Source organism: Gopherus evgoodei, chromosome 5 (genome assembly GCF_007399415.2).
Source record: "Gopherus evgoodei ecotype Sinaloan lineage chromosome 5, rGopEvg1_v1.p, whole genome shotgun sequence".
In the NCBI taxonomy this organism is placed as follows: domain Eukaryota; kingdom Metazoa; phylum Chordata; order Testudines; family Testudinidae; genus Gopherus; species Gopherus evgoodei.
This window is the reverse complement of record NC_044326.1, coordinates 51,503,473-51,526,762: the sequence shown is the minus strand read 5'-3', so window position 1 is coordinate 51,526,762 and position 23,290 is coordinate 51,503,473. Positions and strand designations below refer to the sequence as shown.

Here is a 23,290-nt window from a genome sequence, read left to right as displayed (position 1 = left end):
TAGCGTCAGCTTTTGGAGCGTTGCACTGTGGTAGCTATCCCACAGTTCCCGCAGTCTCCACCACCCACTGGAATTCTGGGTTGAGCTCCCAATGTCTGATGGGGCAAAAAACATTGTCGCGGGTGGTTCTGGGTACATGTTGTCAGGCCCATCCCCCCCCGTGAAAGCAATGGCAAAAAACTGTTTCTCACCTTTCTTCCTGGGTTACCCGTGCAGATGACATACCGTGGCAAGCATGCAGCCCACTCAGCTCACTGTCACCATATGCCTCCTGGGTGCTGCTGGCAGACGTGTACTGCAGTGCTACACAGCAGCATCCCCTTGCCTTGCCTTGTGGATGGCAGATGGTGTAATACGACTGCTAACCGTCGTCGTCCCGTGGGAGCTCCTGGCCGACCTCGGTTAGGTTGGTCGGAGGTGTCTGGGAGACTTGAGTGCTTCTGGCTGGCCTCGGTGAGGTCAGTCGGGGGCGCCTGGACAAAAATAGGAATGACTCCAGCCAGGGCTGGCTCCAGGTTTTTTGCCGCCCCAAGCCAAAAAAAATGGGGGGAAGAGGGGGAGGGAGAGTGCTGCCACCAAAACAAACAAAAATGGAGTGCCGCCTCTTTAAAAGTGCTGTCCCAAGCACATGCTTGAAACACTGGTGCCTAGAGCTGGCCCTGACTCAAGCTCATTCTCTTCTTTAAGTTTCGTCTAATGGAGATTCAGTCCTGCCTGGAATATCATGCCAGCTGGAGGCTTCTGTCTCTGGCTGCTCTCCCCATCTGCAGCACCATGTGTTTGCACTTACCCCAACCTACCCCTTGTTCCCATTGCTCATGAAGCCTGGACAGTAGTAAGGATCAGTTCAACTATAGGCAGAGCAAATGCATAATGGTGGTAGAATGTGCCTTTGGACGTTTAAAAGCTCGCTGGTGCAGTTTACTGACTCAGTTAGACCTCAGCGAAACCAATATTCCCATTGTTATTACTGCTTGCTGTGTGCTCCACAATATCTGTGGGAGTAAGGGGGAGACGTTTATGGTGGGTGAGAGGTTGAGGCAAATCACCTGGCCTCTGATTACGCGCAGCCGGACAGCAGGGTGGTTAGAAGAGCACAGCAGGCCACGCTGTGCATCAGAGAAGCTTTGAAAACCAGTTTCATGACTGGCCAGGCTAGTGTGTCAAATTTCTGTTTGTTTCTCCTCGATGAAAACCTGCTCCCTTGGTTCACTCTACTTCCCTATAAGCCAACCGCCCTTCCCTCCCCTCCCCTCCCCGCTTTGATCTCCGCTTGCAGAGGCAATAAAGTCATTGTTGTTTCAAATTCATGCATTCTTTATTAATTTGTCACACAAATGGGGAGATAACTGCCAAGGTAGCTCGGGAGGGGTGACGAAGGAGGGAAGCACAGGGGTGGGGTAGTTGTAGGAACACCCCCTAGAATAGCATGCAGCTCATCATAGAAGCAGCACATCTGGGGCTCTGACCCAGAGTGGCCATTTGCCCCTCTGGTTCTTTGGTAGGCTTGCCAGAGCTCCTTAAGTTTCACACGGCACTGCTGCGGGTCCCCATTATAACCTCTGTCCTTCATTTCCTTGGAGATTTTTTCCAATATTCCAGCATTTTGTCTTTTGGAAGAGTTCGGATAGCACAGATTTGTCTCCTCATACAGCGATCAGATGCAGTACTTCCCATTCAGTCCATGCTGGAGCTCTTTTGCGATTCTGGGACTCCATGCTCACCTGTGCTGATGAGCTCTGCATGGTCACCTGTGCTGATCAGCTCACCACACTGGCTAAACAGGAAATTAAATTCAAAAGTTCACATGGCTTTTCCTGTCTACTTGGCCAGTGCATCTGAGTTGAGAGTGCAGTCACAATGGAGCACTCTGGCATAGCTCCCGGAGGCCAATACTATCAAATTGCGTCCACACTATCCCAAAATCGACCCACTAGGGTCGATTTCAGCGCTAATCGCCTAGTCGGGGAGGAATACAGAAATTGATTTTAAAAGCCCTTTAAGTCGACAAAAATGGCTTCATTGTTTGAACATGTGCAGGAGTAAATCAAACGCTGCTAAATTCAACCTAAACTCGTAGTGTAGACCAGGGCTAAGAGGTTTTTCCTCTCCATCCCTACTACTAAAACCTTTGTTTATGCATTGCACTCAATTACTGCAACCGCCTTATTTGCCTCTCTCCTTTCCTCATCAATCCATTTAAAATACTGTCACTAACATCATTTTCTTTCTTAGCTGCTCTGACCATATTAACATGAGGCTCCCTTAGATTCCTTTCACTGACATTCCCTTGCCTTCCATATCAAGTTCAAGCTACTCCCCCGCTCCAAAGTCCTGAACTCTGTCCTTTCCTATAGCTCTTACTCCTCCCCCCCCACCATTTCATTTAGCCTAACCCTCTCAATATTTATTCCATCTATTTCCTTCCACTCATTTTCTTCTATACTACCCTTCTGTTCAGAATAGAATCCCTTTGTGATCTGAAACTCTTCTTCTTTCCTTCTTACATTAAATCTGCCAAAGCAGAATTCTTCAAGCCTTGTTTGCCCAGTAAAGCTTGATCTACCTTGAAGATTGTATTGGTATAACTTTCAATTAGAGACGATTTACCAGAAATTATACCAGTAAGCCCTCCCTCTCCCCTCCACCTCCCCGGCCAGTGTGGATACAGTTATACTAGTATAGCTTATTCCCATCCCTGTACAATAGGCTATACCAGAATAAGGCACTTTTGTATCAGTATAACTGCAGCCACGGTATGGGAGCTGTACGGCTTTAACTGTTAACTATACTGGCATAATTAATGCTGTACCTTTATGTTTAGACAAGCTGTAAGTCACTGTATACACTGTTGATACTGGATAAATAGATTGTCCACAAAGAGGCTCTATTAAGAGCAGCATGACCTTTAACCATCTGAACTCTTGATTGAAAACAGAAGTCTTATCCACTGGAGGCATGGAGATCTCACTTTATTAGATGCACCTGCAGTTCTATTTTAGACTATTATTCCAGACTTACCCTTTTCCAGTAATGCAGCCAGACAAGGATTCTCTGAGCTCAAGTAAGAGGGTGGAAGGGACAAGGTGCCACTGCTCTCCCTGTCATGCATTTTTTCATTATGAACAGTACTGGAGTTTTGAGTTTGAGGTTAGGTTTCCTCCAGAATACAGCCAGCCACCAGTACTCACACACCATAACCTGGCCACATTCTGAATACTCACCTATTTGTCCTAGGTTTTGATAGTTGCCAGCTAGGTTTCCCTGATAATTTGATTTACGTACAAGGTCTCTCTGATCAATCTCTTTAAAGTAATAGAACTTGATAGGCAATATGGTGTATCATTGTAGTCACTTATATATGAGAGGGTTTTTTGCCTTAAATAAGCTACATACAGTGAATCCAGACATTATGAAGAAAGAAACCACAGCATCATAGAAATGTAGGACTGGAAGGGACTTCGATAGGTCATCTAGTTCCATCCTATGCACCGAGGAAGGACAAAGTATTATCTAGACCAAGGTCGGCAACCTTTCAGAAGGGGTGTGCTGAGTCTTCATTTATTCACTCTAACTTAAGGTTTCACATGCCAGTAATACATTTTAACATTTTTAGAAGGTCTCTTTCTATAAGCCTATAATATATAACTAAACAATTGAATGTAAAGTAAATAAGGTTTTTAAAATGTATTAAGAAGCTTCATTTAAAATTAAATTAAAATGCAGAGCCCCCCTAGACCGGTGGCCAGGACCTGGGTGGCTACTGAAAATCAGCTTGTGTGCCACCTTTGGCACGCGTGCCATAGGTTGCCTAATCCTGATCTAGACTATCCCTGACAGGAGTTTGTAAAATAAATGCTTGCAATAAATAATTGCCCCCCAAGCTTATTTGGGAAGTAGCATGAAGATACTGTTGCTACAGAGGACCAAGGCTCAAGCTAGCGAGTAAATATAAGCAGTAGCCTACCTTCTGAAACTGTAGAAAACAAGCCCACCCTTAGTTATTAGTTCAAATATATCTGAGGCATCGCTTCTCTGGAACAAGTTTAATCACTTTTAAAATAAGTCTGGTAAGTGGTAAGGCTTGGGAACTATACCTTAAAAAGCTGCTAAAGATCCAGTCAAGGAAGAACAGAGCTCTCAAAGCTGGCTCAACCTTATTCATTATTTTTCTCTGCATTTTTTTGGTCACTAACTCAAAACACGATTTGCAACTGCACTTCAATAGTAAAAGTAGATTTTTAAAAAAAATGTTTCTTACTTTACTGTAGACGTACAACAAGCAGATTCTTTGGAAGGAACCACTTTCAAACAAAGTAAGACAAATGTATGTACTTGACTTTTCACACAGCATCTAAAATAAAGTATCACTTATATTTAATACTCCTGGAGGAATTCTGTGCCAAAAAATTAAAAATTCAGCACCAAAAAATTAAAAATTCTGCACACGGTATTTAAACATTCTGCAAATTTCTGCCTATTTTATTTGTCAAAACAACACAATATAACCATGCCACTTTCGATAATTTATTTCAAAATACCTGACAGCAAGTATGTCTGTAACAATACAGACAACAAAAAAGATTCAGGAAATGTTTTTTGACAAATAGAATCCTTTATAGGTGTCACGGAGTGTGGGGAGTCCGGCCCTGCACCCCTCTTCCTGGGACCCACAGTGACTCTCAGCCAGCCAGTAAAACAGAAGGTTTATTGGACAACAGGAACACAGGTTACAGCAGGGCTTGCAGGCACAGTCAGGACCCCTCCACCGAGTCCTTCTAGGATACCCTGAATTCCGCCCACACAGCCCCAAGCCCAAACTCAAACTGTTTCCCTCCTGCCACTCCCTTCCTTTGTCCCCTTCCCGGGCAAAGGTGTTGACCTTTCCCCTCCCTTACCTAGCTCAGGTTACAGGCTCTGGCATCGTCCATCCCCTAAAGTCCTCCCCTGCTCTCCCACCCCCCACACAGACAGTCCCTACTCCATCACAATAGGCATATTAATTCAGAACTTTGAGTAATATTTAATTTAAACTACAATACAGAAATGTCTTTCCTGCACCCCTCAGAAGTAGTGCAAAAGCCTGGGGGAGTCAGGGGAAGTGGAGGAGCTGAAGGAGGGGGATTAATTGCTGAGAAAGAGCCTGGGAGTGAACCTGGAGGGTTATTGGGTATGGATGGTAGAAGTATAGAACAAATTTTTTGGGGGGTGAAGGAGAGATTGTTAGGGAGTTGGGGAGCCTCCCCCATGCAGATCCTGACTGACTCCTAGCCTCTCTCAGTCAGGCACATCTGTCCCTGTCCCCATATGTCCCTGAATCTTCTTTCTCACCAGTGTGTCTCTGCACCCCCCCTCAGCCACTCCTCCTGCACCCTCTCCCCCATCTCCATGTGGCCCTGCACCCCAACTTCCATTCAGCCCCGGTTCAATTCTGTCACCCCACTAACTCCTCTGCCCTCACCCCCGTCTGTCCCCTTCACTAGCCTTCTGAAAACCAGTCTATATGACCCTCCTGCAGCATCATATGCCCCTCTCTGTCCCCCCACCCTATATCCTGTGCCTCCTCACCTGATCCCATGGGCAGGATACTGTGAGGAACACAGCCACTGCCCCCTCCCTTTCTGTGGCTGGCTATTCTGGACCAGAGCTGGCTCACCTCCCTTTTGATGCTGCAGCAGCCCCTGGTGGGAAAAAGGTGTAATTGCAGCGTCTCTCCAGCAGAATGTCTTTTCAGGGGGCGGGGGAGAGGGAGAATCTGCAGGACAAATGAATTCTGCACCTGTGTAGTGGCGCAGAATTCCCCCAGGAAGAAATTTAAGCTTACTTGAACAACCCCTTCTTCCAATGTTACCCTAAAATCATTTATGGACTTTCCCAGAGTAATGTGTGATTTAAGAAATGACCAGTTTCTAAAGGTATTCACTGTGCAGTTCCTCTTGAACAGATGAGCTCGGAGAAACTGTCTCTGCATTAAAAAAAACTTTCGCATTACACCAGCCCCTTACATCTTTTGAAGCATACAGTATATTCTAGCATAGCAGTATATCCTTTTAAAATCAATCTGCCTTTACATGAACAGTATTAAAAATAATAAGACTGCACACAAGTGCACTTTAGCAAATTATACTTGGACTTTCAACACAGAAATGCTCTGCACTGCTATTAACCCAATTTAATGAATCAGAAGAGAAAGAACTCTGAATTACATAGGCATAAATGCATCCTAAATCGGTGTTGTAAACAGAAATTAAACTCAGCGATGATGAATTTAAGGAGCAGGTCTAGACCAACACCTTGTGTGGCAAGTTCAGATGAGTGAATATTTGAAACATGAGCCACAGAAAAATCTGAAGTCAGTTTCTGAAATCAACACAAATACCATTTATTTGTGGGATATCATTTTACATTAACTCCAGCAAAACCTAAAAACCAATCAGCTGAACTCAGGTAAGGTGGCATAACAGTTCTTTAGTCAGGTTGTGAGTCACAGGACTTTAGCACACCTCAAATAAGATGCAAATACCTAAGACATAAAAGCATTCACAGTTATAGATTAACTGCTGTTCCTGTAACAGCAGCGTCAGTAGAAACTGTTTTGTGATAACGTAAAATCAAACCACATTTTGGTCTCATTTACAGACAACCTACAGTTTAGTTGGTGGATGGAGTCTATACACATATACAACAATATGAAAGGAGAAAGTAAGGCTTATAAGAGGTATTTTAGCAGTTATAATTAAAATGAGGGGCACAAGCTAACTTTTAAAGCTGTCTGTATAAACTTCAAGAGTATTTAACAATTTGTTAGGCTTGTGACCAAGGGCCAACAGAAATCTGGAAAAATCCTAGCAAAACTGAGGTATACTTCTACCCCTCTAAAAACAAGGCTGCAGAACATTAAGTCAGTAGCGCCACGCCAGGTCTCACTAACTGATTGCACTAGGCACATCTGTGATGAAATAATGAAACAATGAGTTTGTGATGTAACTGGGAAACTACAGTTCTATATAAAAAGCCAAAAACTTAATGATTAAAAGGTTAAAATACACTACATGATTCATTCCAAATTTGTATCATAAAATAGGTTGTTTAGACTGAAAACGGGGCCTGCCACTTTCTTGAACAGACTTGCTTAAAGAAAGAAAGGGGGAGGTTGATCTAGACTAGGCAATAAAAGTAATACATAGGATTAAATGGAGCCAGTTCCTGTCTGTTAGTATTAGATTGTTTTAGTCTATTTGGCAATAGAAGGAATCATATGTGTAAATTTGATATTGTTACATTTTCCTGTAATTAATATTATCCTTAAAATCTATCAAATAAGGAACTCTAACAAAGCCCATCATCTATCCATCTTAAGTATTTATAGGATGCCAAACACTGTAATACCTGGGTACTAATTTCCTCACTAACCAACTCACTGCCTCATTTCTCTTTAATACCAAACAAAGTTAACACACAGATCATTAAACCTCAACTACACAATTATTTTACATCAGGAAAACATGTACAGAACTTGCAACACTTTGCCACAATGACCTATATCTTAGATTTTGCTTCAAGGCCAAAAAGCTGGAAAATTTTGTGCATCTTCTCCTGCAAAACAAGGAATAAGCTGAAGTACCAGTCATTTCATTACATTTAAAGAAAAGTGTACAGAACAAAAAGCAAAGTAAACTGCTTAGCGAGTTTCCACCATTTTTTGTTTGTTTTTTTTAAAAGGGTAGTGCTTTTGAGATTTATCACTGAAAGCCATGAAGTCCTCTGTTTATCCACAGGCCAGATACAGCTCAAGCAACAGGAGTGCAAGTTTCCATACATTAACTAGTCAACATGGATAGGCTTAGTTCAGTCTTGGGTCCATTTCTTTTTTTGGCCTCTACACTGTAAATGCCAACGAACGTGAAAATTATTTGCAGCTATATTAGTGATTTGATTTAAGAGGACCTCTATTAGAAACTCACTAGAGACTCATACAGCAACTGGAAGCAGATGAAAAAGTATATATTTTCAGTCACTATTAACCTGTTTCACATTCAAACCAGTTTCTTGGGGCTGTCTCCCCATGAACAGTATGCAACGCAAATGAGAGCAGTATAACAATTTACCCAGCACAAGTAACCGTAAAAAGTGCACGTGTGAAGGGAGGGGTTAATTAAATTTTAGATTCCGTTAAACACAGTGAAATCTACAAAAAACATCTGGGTGATCTGAACAGATTTCTGTTGACCCTGATTATGAGAGTAATACCTATAATGATTACAAGTTTCTTTGGCTTCTGCCTCCATTATTGGAAGCAAGATTATTCATGATATATAAAATTCATTATGCAACAAATCTTGTATTTTAACTGTGCCACTGTGCTAAAAACATGTCTGGAATTGTAACTAGCCTAACATGTAAGAACACTTATAGGGTTTTACCTAGTTTTCTAGCAACCACTATTTAGCCTAATTTTACAAGCTATATTGCTTCCAAGTTTACTTTTTAAAAGAACTAAACCAGTAGCTCCACAGATATTTTCCCTATGGCTATACTCACTGTAATATATACATTTACATTAGAAGTCTTATTAAAACACATGTGTTTTAATAAGAGACTTATTGTAAACATTAAATACCACACACCATTTAATTACTGACTTGTGCAAACTGGCACCAAACACGTAAATTATGTTATAACATAACAGCTTACAAACAGGCAATAATTTTGTATGCTTTGTCACTATGAAATTTAAGATTTCTATTTGTTTTTAATCACCTGACAAAACATGGTGGGGGAAGGCAGTATATGCATTTTACCATAACACGATTATAGATTTTGTATATGCGCATATATGTAACTTTTGACTTAGGTGGTTGAATTAGGGAAAAAACAAGTTTAAACATAAAATGACCACTAATAGCAAAGGAACTGTGACTCTGGTCCAGAGCAGTAAGATTAGTATGCTTTTGGTCATCCAGGCTTAATTCTGCACACACTGAAGTGAACACGAGTTTTATCAGTGACATTAGTAAGAGCAGAATAGTGCCTTCAGTACAGCTGAAAATTTCACATTCAACATTAGGTACTTTTTTGGATCACAATCTAGAAAGGTTTCAAAACTACTAATACCTTTAAAAATATTTCTGCAGCAAAGTAATGTTACTGCTTTATTCCAAAATATTCAGTGGCCGACTTTGTTAAAATATACCATTTTGGGACCATGTTCACAAATCCTTAGGGACCAAAGTATAAGTTTAATAGCACCAAAAACTATGACAATCTATTTGAAAAAAATTAATACTGATGTTATTTTATGAAACGGAAGTCAAAGATGACATGACAAAATACAGAACTTAACACACATCCCAGTCACTCATATTCCTCAAATAAATGGCTAAAACTTTCCTATACAGATAATCAAATTAATGAAATTAAGAAGTGGCCCTTACTAACGGTATTGTATATTTAACTCCTTAATGCTGGTGTTTAATGTGTCCATTGCCTGCAATGGACATTTGGCCAGGAAAATCCAATCCTCAGCATGAAAGTACTTAAGCTTTCACTATTCAATATAATTTTTACTTACTTAGAAACACAAATTATAGCATGAGAAAGATTAACTAAAGTTACAAACAGAAATTAAACATAGATTTAACTGTTGGCTGGGAATAAGAAGCCTTAATTCCGCAGCTAAACACTAATTTTAGATAAAAAGTTTAAATTTCACTTTGTAGCAACATAGTTCAAACAGTCTTGGTACACCAAAAATAAAAAGAACATGCCAAAGGCAATTTACAAAAGTCTAAAACCCATTTTTAAAAGGTACTTTAATTTGTTCACTTGTACCTATATTCAAACTACTGCAGTTTTGACATTAAAAAGCCAGTACTTTCTTCTCCAAATGGAAATCATCTGTGGCATGTACAACTATTACGATTTTAATAATAATAATAATAATAACAACAACAAAAAAAGACATCAATACTTCTTACTAAACAAAAGTGATGTTTGACATATGCCTATGAAGAAAATCATAATGCACCTCTCCTTGTCTCAAAAATTGGCATCTTAAACACTAAAATTAGAACTGCCAACAGTTCCTCCTCATGATAACTATGTTCAAACAGTCTTAATTTTGTTTTCTGAAATGCTACATTTGAGACCAAATGAAAAACAAAAACTAGAAGTTACATGTTCATTGAAGGTGACTAGACATATGCCACAAAATTATTTTTACAATACATTTCTCCAGAAATAATCCCTAGGTGAAGCTTTTTTATACACATATACAAAATTTAGACAGCAATATACACATAATCACAGTGAGGATGCTGGCAAGCTCACCAATCTGTAGTGTAAATACAAAATGCAAAGCAGCCTTCAAAGAGAACAATGCTACACAGCAAGCATAGCTGGCCTGTTAAATAGCAAACACCAAACGTTCCCTGCAAAGGGATACAGTGCAAGAAAAGCAGCATGCGCTTTGATACAAACAGCAGTTTATGGCTAATGGTTGACAACTGTGGTAACAGTGACTCTTGAGCGGCTGTGCATAGTAAACTCCTATGTCATCTGTTTCCCTTTATACCACTCCACAAATTCATCCAGCAACACTGGCCCTGTAAAGACATATCAAATAATTATATTTTACATAAATCTTGGAAGAGGGGCTGCAGGAGTAGGGGCACACAGAGAAAACCGAAGGAATACTTACATGCTCCATCTTCATCATAATTACTGAGGTCAAGGTTAATTGTTCTGCTGAATTCTAGCACATTACACCATTGGTCCTTGTTGATAACTTTGTATTTTGATTGCTGTTTAAGGTAAGAAGTGTAAGTTACTAAAACAAAGTTGGAGTTTACAATGTGAAAGAAATCACAGGTTTTTAATATTTGCAGGTTTTTAATAGAACTCAAATGCAATAAAGGATAATTATTGACGCTCTAAACAAATGGAAGGTGTAGTTTTAGGGCTTGGACGCTGCATTTTAAGTGTTATGAATTTACAAAATGACAATTTTGAAAATAAGCACTGAGTTGTATTTCAGTAGTCTACTAGTACTAACTTCATTAAAGTATTAATATTTCAGAGAAAAACCAAGTAAAATATGAATCTGTTTCAAATTGAAACTTTGTTGTATACCTCTAGGAACTGGTGGAATACTGGAAAAAGAGGCCATGTTTTTCCCAATAGAAGTCCTAACATGCACTTGGCAGTATTTATATCTAGGCTGCGCTGGTCCTTTTCCTGTTGGAAGCAAAGAAAGAAAGTTAAAATGTTATCTCAATATTTCTCATTTGCACCACTGTTCACTCTTGGCACATCACGAAAACTACTGCTAATTTGCAGGGAACCTGTATATTAGGCACTGCATTGTTTTAACACATACAACAAAGTAAGACTTCCCAATGAAAACTCTGTTTCTTTACCACTATTGGCCATGCTATAGAAACACCAGTTACTTTTCATACTAACTGCAGTTCAAGGATCCCTACTGTAGATGAAGCAGCCACTCTTGGGGTACAATTTCAGAACTTTCTGGAAAGCAGCAGCCACTTAAGTGTGAAAATCTGGTCGACACATGATCTTCTGGGTAGAAATTCAGCCTGCTCTTGCCTTAGCTTTGCTTCAGCCACCTCCTCTATACTGCTTAAGATGATATTGCAAAAACACTTCTTTCAGTGACAAACAAGTGTTTACAACACCGATTTAAGATGCAGTTATGCCTATGTAATTCAGAGTTCTTCATCTTCTGATTCATTAAATGTGGTTAAATTTCAGAGTTTACGCTTAGTAGCAGTGCAGAGCATTTCTATGTTGAAAGTCCCAGTATATTTTGCTAAAGGGCACCTTCTGTTATTGCAGTTGCTTAGGTCACCTCTCTGATATTTTGATTATAATGTTGACAAATTGGGTAATTCTATCAATGGTCATTATCGCAAGTTTTAAACATTTCCTGCAAGACCTGGTCTTCGCCTGTAGCTTCCTCAGATTTTACATTTTTTATTGTCTTTCATTTTGTGCCACGAGATGTTCTCTCTAATTCTGAGTGTGCTTCTGGAAGACCAGGTCCCAGCTCAGGTCAAGGCCCCCATGTCTCAACTGAACACTGACAAATACATAGCTGGAATCAGTCTGGCTCCCCTGTTTGTTAGTATTATTAAAACACGTATTAGAATTCTAAGAATGTATTTAGTGTTTAGATTTTACTGGATGCTTCTGAGTTCTACATGCATTAATCTCACTTATAACATCTGTGCCCATGTTGTAAGGCAATATTTGAATGGTTACACTGTGAGCTCCTGTGACACTGTAAATAACCAGGCAGGAGAGAGACATTAATTAGCATGAAGGGCTGATCTTCAAGAGAAGCTGTTATACCCTTCCCAAAAGGAAAGTTCCCTCAATATCATATGATCTATTGTGGGATATTGAAACCGGAATTTCCCTATGTACCATCAACAAGAGGACAAAAGACTTTTGTTGTCCTGCTTTCCTCTCTGTGAAGATGAGTAATGCAAATGGACTTCTCCCATCGGCTGTGTTTGCAGCTCCGAGGATATGAGAAGAAGAGAATAAAACTCCTAACAAGAAGTAACTGATTATCTACATGACGCTTGGACTCTGGAATGGATATGTGTTTCCAGGTATAGGCAAGAGATCCTCAGCTGCTGAGCCTGGATTAGTCCTAGAGGACATACAGAGCCTGCTTATTATAGAAGCTTCTATTATTTTTTTTAAACTTAAGACTGCAACTCATTTGTGTATATATGTTTACCTGCTTTAACTTGTAAATAACTCTTTTCTTCCCTTTTCCTATTGCATAATTTTTATATGCTCATTGTAGGATCGGTTACAAGCTTTGTCTTTGGGGTGATATTTAAGGTGCAACTGACCTGGTGTAAGTGTCTGGTCCTTTGGGACAGGGACTAACCTGAATATTGCTGTGATTCTTGGTGTAACAGATCATCTATCACAAAGCTATGCTCCCCTAGATGTCAAGCCAGATCAGAGTACCCAAAGGGACTGTCTGTGACTCCTTGTTAAGGCTGTTATAGTGTCTGAGGAGTTCACTTGATAAATGGTTGGTGAAATCTAATTATAGAATTCACAACCAATTTGGGGTTTGTGCCCTGCATTCTAACAGTTTGCCTTGAAGTTGGTACTCATGTTCTTGAGTCATTGCAGGCAGCATTACACTGGATGCTTAATTTCTTAATCAAAGTCAATAGTTTCTTGTGTTGTTCATCTGTTTAGCACCTCTTGAAAGTGCCTGGCCAATTGCTCTCATTTCTTTTTCTTTTAAGGTCCTTTCTTGTATATTTTTAATAAGCCCTCTGGCTGGTGAAAATTTGCCAGTAAGAACCTTGCTGAGTTGATAACGTGTTTTAATATTTCCTCTTTCAGCAGCCACTTCAGCTTCTTTGGCGATGTTATCCATGTACCTCCTCTCGTTTCTTCTCGTGCTGCTTTTCACTACTTTGTCCTTTGTTTTATATAGATATTTTGCTGCTACTTTTTCTGGAAATGTTTTTGAGGAACGTATATACAGGAGAACCTCACAGTTATGCACACCAGAGTTACGAAACTGACTGGTCAACCATACACCTCATTTGGAACAAAAGTACACAATCAGGCAGCAGCAGAGACACCCCTTCTCTTCACCCCCCAAAAAAAGACAAATACAGAACAGTACTGTGTTAAATGTAAACTACTAGAAAATTACATTAAACAAAAAGATTTGACAAGATACGAAAACTGTTTCTGTGCTTGTTTCATTTAAATTTAAGATAATTAAAAGCAGCATTTTTCTTCTGCACAGTAGTTTCAAAGCTACATTAAGTCAATGTTCAGTTGTAAACTTTTGAAAGAACAACCACTATGTTTTGTTCAGAGTTACAAACATTTCAGAGTTACAAAGAACTTCCATTTGCCATGTTTTTGTAACTCTGAGGTTCTACTGTATTTGCTTTGGCTTGTTTCCTTTCCTCCACGCATCCTCACTTTTGCAGATTTTAGGTTCGCTTGTCTAGAAACCAACTACAGTTGTTGCAGCATCTATGATACCGTCATGCAGGACCATGACATGTCAATGTTGACATCTTGTGGTGGATCTAAGTTTTGTAACTCTTAAAATCTATGTTTCAGTTCAATCTGAAGATGCTTTTGTAATGCCTGGTCTATTAGCCTTTTACTGCCAATTTTTTGGTGCTTTGGGATTTTTTTGTTTTTCTTGAATCTCATCTTCAGTCTTGCCACACAAACTGATCACTTCAGATGTAAGCTCCTCTATGTATGTTCTAACATCACGAAGAGTTTATCTAAATTCCCTTACAATGCATAGATGATCATTCTAGTTCCTGGTTAGGGTTGGTCAGAAAACAAGAATTCCATTTTGTGAAAAACTACAGTTTCATTTTGCATTGGAAAAAAAAAAGATCCTTTTCGCAACTATTTCAGAGACACAGCAGCCAGTAGTTAGGTGGTTAGGACACACAGCTGGGATATGGGAGATCCATGTTTAAGTCCCTGTTCTGAATCAGACAAAGCAGGGACTTGACCCTGGGTCAACTGGCTATACAGTCACTCTCCTTTTGTGGTCCAATGAATAAACACAGACACATTTATGCAAAAAGTTTGGTTTTGTCAAATCAGCATTTTCTGATGGAAAAAATGTTTTGTCAAAAAAATTCCAAACAGGCTTTATACCTGGTGTCTCTGAGAAGTTCCAAGTTACTTAATCTACGTTTTTGCATGGGAATAGCATTCCATCAATTATGAGTCCTGATACCAAACACAGTATTACCAGTACACATTTTGTATTTGGAAGAGTGAAATCAGATCAGTATGCCTATCTAACAAGTATTGAGAACACAATTCATAATCTTCTGAAAGAGTTATGAATCAGTATTTATATCACAGCCAGCTTTTGCCACATCAGGTTCTTGGGTTGTGTGGTGGGTGTGTGGTTTTAAGAGAAAAAAGTCTAATGCTTGTCTTGACAAAGATCAATTTGTGGCTCAGTGAAGGAAATCCTGGCTTTACGCTGGAGTGTTTTGTCAGATGTTCTCTCCCCTCCTTTGTGTACTGTAACGGACTTGGCATCATTCTGCTTTTAAAGTTCATTATGATAACACCGCACTTCCTCCTCATTTAAGTGTTAAAGGAAAGCTCTAGCCCATTTTGTTGAATAGAACAATCGAGGAGTTCCATGATGATAAGCATATGGAAAACATCAGAGAAGAAAAATAATTGGCATTCCTAAGTCTAGTATCAACCTTATGAAGAGTATCACTGGGGACACTGATATTCCTGTAAGTGGAACGAAGTTACCATTAGGTTTTGTACATTTAAAGATTAGGGTTTTTTTTCCTTAGTTGAAGAGCAGCTCTCAGCCTGCTTTAACAGCTTAAATAACTTATTTTGGGCTCTGTTATTGCTCAGTGTCACAAATGTCTGACTTTTCTGCAAGATAGTCATGAACAGGCACAGGCTCAGAAACAGCAATTATGAATTTCTTTTGAAATACAAGTATTTTATCAGATTTTTTTAACCAATACAGCTGTCAACTGCTATACTAAATAAGATAGGTGAAGACTCTCGAAGCCTTCAAGACATTTTCTCAGATAAGTGTGCAAGTTTTTGAGGACTGGTGTGTGAATCAGTAAGGTACAGTTTAACCCAGGGGTTCTCAAACTGGGGGTTGGGACCCCTCAGGGGGTTGCGAAGTTATTACATAGGGGGGTCACGAGCTGTTAGCCTCCACCCCAAATCTCATTTTGCCTCCAGTATTTTAATGGTGTTTAAAATATATTTTAAAGTGTTTTTAATTTGGAGGGGGGGCAGGACTCAGAGGCTTGTTATGTGAAAGGGGTCACCAGTACAAAAAGTTTGAGAATCACTGGTTTAACCCAATCATATGTAACATATCTGTCTATCTTGGGTAATCACTACCCTGGTAGCTAAGTGTCTCACAATCTTTACTGCATTTATTCCCACAAAATCCCTGTGAGGTAGGGAAGTACAGTGGAACCCCAATTATCCAATCTAATTGGGACTGGGACCAGATCGGATAAGATGGAGAATGGGCAGTGGGCTTGGGCTGAGAGCCCGAGACTCCCGCTGTCAGCCCCAGGTAGCTGGTGGTTCAATTAATATGGAAAGCCAGATAACAGAGGCTTGGTTACACGAGGTTCTACTGTACTATTCCTATTTACAGATGGGGAACGAAGGCATAGAGACCAGAACACTGATCCTGAGTGATTGAAGGCAATGAAAACTGCCATTTACTTCAACAGGCACAGTATCAGGGCCCAATTGACTTGTCCAAGATTATACACAAAGTCTTTGGTGAAGCAGAAGATTGAGCCTGTAATCTACCGCATTCAAAATGAACACTAGCTACTGGACTTGTCCTTCACTCACCCTTTTTTCCCTCTGCAATGTTGATATTTGGCATATGTAGTATTTGGAAACACGCAAAGTCAATTTTAAAGAGTGAACGTTTATGTGCGTTGGAAGCAATCTTAATTGGCATCCTGAGAACAACTAGTCCCAGACTTGTAGCTGTTGTATGTGAAAGTGAACCCACAGAAAACAATACAAATAAAAGTCAGACTGAGTCCTGGACTACTCACCCGTGCAAAATCAAATGCGTATCTATAAATTAGCTTAAAATTTGTAGGCTCATTTAATAATGATCTCAAGTAATCCAAGGAATTTCTCAGTTTCTCTGTAACATCACATCTACAAAAAAGAGAAAATTTTAATAATCCAACACTAGATTTTCATCTGAATTGTTAGAAAAAGATATCCCAAATATCCTTAGGTTTGTCTTCATCCCCCCACCTCTATATGCTGCCTCCATGACAGTTAAATACATATCAGTGGGCTTATCGACACAAGAACATTGCACCAGTTTAACCTAAGGTGTGAATGGAAATTAATTTCTTTAAATTGGTGCAAATCCCTGTGTGGATACACTTATTTTGGTTTAAGAGTAGGGTTTTTTTAAGTTTAAGTTGATTGGGAGCAGGTTTAAGTTAAACCTAAATAAGCCATTCAAACTGAAGTAAAAGCATCTGCACAGGGTTTGCACCAATTTAAAAACCGATTTAAGTTACATCACTGCAATTTTCCTGTCCTTACAAGGCTTTGACTACTATCACAATATTGCTGTTATTTGACAGTTATTTATAGACAAAATCTATCCTGATCACAGTGTGGTTTGCGAGCCAAAAAGTCTATTACTGATATGATCTTCTCACTGAGACAACTACAAGAGAAATGTGGAGAAAAAAAGGCCCCTTCACAAAGGCTTTTGACCTTGTCAGTAGAACCGGACTATTTGCACTTATAGAAAAGCTTGGATGCCCCCCCAAACCACGATTCGGTCCTTCTATGAAAACATGTATGGCACAGTCCAATATGATGGCTTAGTCTCTGAGGCTTTCCAGATTCATAGTGGGTTCAAGCAAGGTTATGTATTTGCCCCAACTCTGTTTGGGATCTTCTCCTCCTTGCTACTGAAACAAGCTTTGGGTTCCTCAACTGAGGGAATCTACTTGCACACAAGATCTGATGGAAAGCTATTCAATCTTGAAAGACTCAGATCTAAAACCAAGATCTGGGAGGTCTTCACCCAACACTTCATCTTCGCTGATGATGCAGCAATGACCACCCACCCAGAAGCCTAGCTCCAAAACCTCATGAACAGTTTTTCCAAAGCCTGCCAAGACTTTAGGCTTACCATAAGTCTAAAAAAGACTAGCATAATGTGCCAAGGAGTTGAAGAAGCACGCTCCATCAAGATCAGCAACTATGAACTTGAAGTGATGAACAAGTTGACGTACTTGGGGTCCACTATCGTAGTCATCGTTTCACTTGAAATGGAACTCAACAACATCCACACTGGAAAAGCCACCACAACGATGTCTAGACTTGAGCAAGAGGATATAGCAAAACAATAAACTGACAGAACACACAAAGATCTGTGTGTATTGTGCACGTGTTATCAGCATACTTTTGTATGGGAGCGAGGCATGGGCCTTATGCTCTCATCAGGAAAAGAGGCTCTACAGCTTTCATATGAATTGCCTTCACTGAATCTTTGGAATCTCCTAGAGGGACGGCGTCACCAACACTGAGGTGCTCAAACGAACCAGCATACCCAGCATACAAACACAGACGCCTCCGCTGGCTTGGGCATGTGTGCTAAATGAATGATGAGTGCATCCCAAAGGTCATTCTTTACGGTGAACTGGCATCTGGAAAACGACCCAACGGATGCCCACAATTGTGTTTCAAGGATGTGTGCGAGACCTCAAAGAAATGGACATGGATGTGGATAACTGGGAAGATCACACTCAGGACTGCAGCTTTTGGAAACAAGATCTTAACAAAGGTCTCAAAGTTATGAGAGGAAGCAGTCTGCCTTAGCAAAGGAGAAAAGAGCTCACAGAAGGCAGAACCCAAAGGATCAAAACATCACCTTTAAATGTGAGAGATGCATCAGAGATTGTTTGTCTTAAGTGGGTCTCTTCAGCCACAGCTGCCATAAAACCAACTGAGTAAATTCTTTACCTCTCAGGGGCGCGTACACATGGTCTCATGAGACTGAAGATGCCTATTACTACTCATTGTTAAACCCTGCATGCTGTAACAGCCTGGCAATATGGCCTAACACATCCACATTGATTTTGAAACCTTGAGGCTTGAACAGACTGGTCCACTCTAAAATGACAGAGACATATCTGGGATGTGGGATAAACCAGACTTGCCAAGAGGAGCCCCAAGAGGAAAAAGCCTAGGGATGAAGCTTGGCTGAAGGGTTTCCTACAGAAGTGCATTTGGAAGTAGGTACTGTAAGGAAAAGACGGTTACTCACCTTTGTAACTGTTGTTCTTCGAGATGTGTTGCTCATATCCATTCCAGTTAGGTGTGTGCGCCGCACGTGCACATTCGTCGGAAAACTTTTACCCTAGCAACTCAGTGGGCTGGCAGGTCACCCCCTAGAGTGGCGCCATCATGGCGCTTGATATATACCCCTGCCGGCCCGCCCGCTCGTCAGTTCCTTCTTGCCGGCTACTCCGACAGTGGGGAAGGAGGGCGGGTGTGGAATGGATATGAGCAACACATCTCGAAGAACAACAGTTACAAAGGTGAGTAACCGTCTTTTCTTCTTCGAGTGATTGCTCATATCCATTCCAGTTAGGTGAATCCCAAGCCTTACATAGGCGGTGGGGTCGGAGTGAAATGTGGCAGAATGAAAACTGCTGAGCCAGAGGCTACAGCATCTCTTGACTGTTGAACCAGGGCATACTGCGAAGCAAAGGTATGGACCGAGGACCAATGGAGCTGCGCGACAGATCTCGTGGGTAGGAACACGAGCCAGCAAGGCGGCAGATGAAGCCTGAGCCCTGGTAGAATGTACGATGATGTGGCTTGGGGAAATATGAGCCAAATCATAACAAGTGCGGATGTCCGCCATCACCCAAGATGAGATCCTCTGAGAGGAAAACAAGCAAGCCCTCCCTTTGGCCCGCTACCGTGACAGAGCTGGGGCACCTTACGCAATGGTTCTGTCAGCGCAATATAAATGCAAGCACTCCACAGATGTCCAAGGAGTGCAATGGTTGTGCCCATTGCGTTGAGCTGTGGGTAACATGAAAGGCCGAAACCACCTTAGGGAGGAAAGCCGGGTGCGGTCATAGCTGCACCTTGTCTTTGTGAAACCTAGTGTACGGCGGAACCACCGTAAGAGCTCTGAGCTCGGAGACCCGTCTGGCCGATGTAACAGCTACGAGGAAAGTTGTCGTCCAAGACAGGTATAGCAGAGGGCCAGTCGTGAACGGCTCGACTGGGGGAGACATAAGTCTGGTTAAAACTAGGTTGAGGTCCCAGGTTGGGGCTGGGCGGCGCACCCGAGGGTGCAAGCGCTCCAAGCCCTTGAGGGACCTCGAACCCATAGAGCGTGAGAACACGGAACGTCCACCTTAACCTGGCTGGAAGGTGGAGATGGCTGCTGAGTGTATCCTCAGCGATGATACCGCCAGGTCCTGCCGCTGAAGGCCAGAGGCAGGCCAAATAGAGGGGATCGAGACCTCAGCAGGAGCAAGATCGAGCGTATTGCAGCTGTAGAAGAAACGCTTCCACCTGGCCCGGTACGTTGACCAGGTGGAAGGCTTCCTGTCACCCCGGCTCAGTTACGCAGCAGCCACACCGTGAGGCGAAGAGGCTGCAGGTCCGAGTGACGAAGCCTATCGTTGCCCTGAGTGATGAGGTCTGGGTGGGGTGGCAGGGTAATTGGGTCTGTTATAGACAGGCCGAGCAACGTGGTATATCAGAGCTGCCTGGACCACTCTGGAGTGATCATGATGATGCGCGCTCTGCCCCTGCGGAGTTTGAGCAGGACCTAATGAACCAGTGGGAACAGTGGGAAGGCATAATGGAGTTGGCCTTTCCACGGCATCAGGAATGCGTCCAAGATCGATCCCGAGGAGAGGAAGGAGCAGAACATCTGGCATTTTCTGCCCTCGCGGTGAGCGAACAGGTCTATGTGAGGAAACATCTCCACTTCTGGAAAGCAGAACACCTCACATGGGGCAGAGTGATCACTCGTAAGACAGGAAAGACCTGCTGAGTCAAAGCGCCAAGACGTTCCGAACGCCTGGGAGAAAGGACGTCACCAGCTCCATCGAGTGGGCCATGCAAAAGTCCCGGAAATGGATGGCCTCCTGACAAAAGGGGGGAGGACCATGTCCCTCCCTGGATATTTATGAAGCACATGGCCGTTGTGTTGGCTGTAAACACCGAGATACAACGGCCTCGCAGCTGCCGCTGGAACCCCTGGCACGCCAGGCGGACTACTCTCATTTTTGGGGCATTGATGTGGAATGCCAGCTCCCGAGAAGACCAAAGGCCTTAAGCTCGGAGGTGACCATGAGCACTGGAGCAGAGAGATGACGCGTCCGTCGTCAGGGGCAGTGAGGGCTGGGGCGGATGAAACCGCATCCCTGCCCACACCAGGGAGGGAGTTAGCCACCACTCTAGGGAGCCTAAGGTGCCCGAGGGAACGGTGACTACCATGACCATTGGCTCCCTGTCCGGGTGGTACGCCGAGGTGAGCCGGACTTGGAGAGGACGGAGGCGGAGCTTGGCGTGTTTGTTTACAAACTTGCGGGCAACCATGGACCCAGGAGACTGAGACAAGTACGAGCCGAGGTCGTTGGGAAAGCCTGCAGACCTCAGATGATTGTTGCCATCGCCTAAAACCGCAGTTGTGATAAGCAGGCTCCAGCTAGGTAGGAGACCAGGATAGCCCCTAGGAAGTCCAACCTCTGCGTGGGAACCAGAGTGGATTGCTCTATAGTAATCATCAGGCCTTGACCTGTGAATAAGACCGTGACGATGCCCACGCGCTGAGTGGTTTGTGTCTCAGAGTCTCCTCGGATAAGCGAATCGTCCAGATACGGAAAAACGCATATCCGACATCAGCGAAGGTAGGCGGCGACTATGGCCGTAAACCAGAAGTACTGACAGTTGGCTAGAAAGCGGAGGTATCTCCTGTGCGGAGGGAAGATGGTGTTGCAAAAGTACGCGTCCTTCATATCCAGGGCGGCATAGTAGCCCCCAGGAGGCAAGGATGGAATAATGGTTCCCAGGGATACCGTGCGGAACTTCAACCTTATCCTAAACCGGTTGAGTCCGTGCAGGACTAGGAAGGCCTGAGACCTGCGTTCGAGTGGGGGACTAGGGCATAACGGGAGTAAAACCCCTTGCCCCTTTCGTCCGTCGGCGTCTGCACCTCTTGTACGAGGAATTGCTCGTGAGAGGGGTCCCTGAAGGGGGACAGGGCTGGAACAAATTAGAGGTGGTACCTATGCTCCACCGTGCGCAGGACCCAGCGATCTGAAATTAACTGGGGCCACGCCAGGAGAAAGCGGGATTGGGATCCCGGCCTCTGACTGGTACACCGCCCTCAGGCGCACCTTGGAAGGTTCGTCTTTGGTCCCAGTGGTAATTGCGAGGGACCTTGACCTTGGCTCTTTAGGGGTCCTGACGTTCGTCTGCGACCACCTTGGCCTCGCCGTTTGCCAAAGTCCTGTCTCTGGCTAGGCACAGAGTATGGCGGCTGGGGACAGAAAGGCCTGCGTTTGGTCGCTGGCATATGCATGCTGAGAGAGCGCATTAGGACACTATTGTCCTGCAGCTCCGGCCGGAGGTTTGAAACCTGAAGCCATGAGATGCACCTCATGGCGACACCAAAGGCCAGAGTCCTGGCTGCAGAGTCTGCTGCATCCAACGAGGCCTGGAGGGACGCTCTGGGTACCTTTTTTCCCCCGTCCTCCAAGACGGCAGCGAACTCTTGGCGGGAGTTTTGAGGGAGAAACTCCATAAACTAAACTACCTTCACCCAGGTGCTATAATTATCGCAGCTAAGCAAGGCTTGTTGCTTTGCTACCCAGAGCTGCAGGGCCTCTGCAGAGTACACCTGGCGGCCAAGCAGGTTCATTCGCCACGCCTCTTTCGGTTTCGGGGCTGGTGCCCGCTGGCCATCATATCAGAATCGTGGTCCTGAGCATAAGATCTGCGCATGTGGGATGACACGGATGCGTGTCCGGATGGCCATGGAGGTACTAAAAGAAGGCACAGGCAGAGTCTCTGACTCTATCGGACCTCGCCCAACTCGGCACCGGGGACCGGCACCGGGAGGCATACTGGTACCTGGAACGAGATCCAGACCCGCAACCAGAACGGTGCCGGGAGGTCGACCGAGATCTCGAGGCTCGGGGAGAGGCTACAGGAGTCAAGGTACCTGTCGCGGTGCCGGGAGTCGGAACGGTGCCAATAGCGGGTCGGCGAACGGGATACCGACCGGTGCAGCGAGTGCGACCAGTACCGATGAGGAAAACAGCACCGGGACTGCAAGTGGTGTCGGGCGTGCCGACAGGACCTGGAGTGTCTGCGGGACCGTGATCATGAACGGTGCCGCTCTGCTGTGCTGACAGAGGATGGTCACATGAAGAGACTGTATTACCCGCACCGGCGGTGCCGGGGTCAGGCAGCATCGACTCTGTCATGGCAATGAGATCCCTCGCCGTTGGTAATGTCTCCGGAGTGGAGGGAACAGCAGGCTCAACCACAGTGCATACTGGGGAGCTGTCAGGCACCGGATTCGACGGCCCTCGTGGGACCGGGATCGACGGTACCGAGTCGTCAGAGCTTCGGTAGGTGTCGGTGCCGGGCGATCCGAGTTAGATGAGCTGTCTGGCTGCGGTGCCGTCGGCACGGGAGCAGCAGG

At 43.3% G+C, this 23,290-nt stretch overlaps 1 protein-coding gene across 5 annotated transcripts in view; it reads right to left on the bottom strand.

Moving 5' to 3' along the window:
• Positions 1–6,361: 6,361 nt before the first annotated feature.
• DCUN1D4 (defective in cullin neddylation 1 domain containing 4) overlaps positions 6,362–23,290 on the bottom strand; it is an 86,171-nt gene continuing 69,242 nt past the window's right edge. For all 5 annotated transcript variants that reach the window (XM_030565221.1, XM_030565223.1, XM_030565225.1 and 2 more), the window contains 4 exons: positions 16,626–16,734; positions 11,131–11,235; positions 10,700–10,802; positions 6,362–10,604 (listed from right to left, as the gene is read on the bottom strand). In XM_030565221.1, coding sequence (XP_030421081.1) covers positions 10,549–10,604; positions 10,700–10,802; positions 11,131–11,235; positions 16,626–16,734 — 373 coding nt within the window. In that variant the 3' untranslated portion in view covers positions 6,362–10,548. The remainder of the gene's footprint in view (positions 10,605–10,699; positions 10,803–11,130; positions 11,236–16,625; positions 16,735–23,290) is intronic.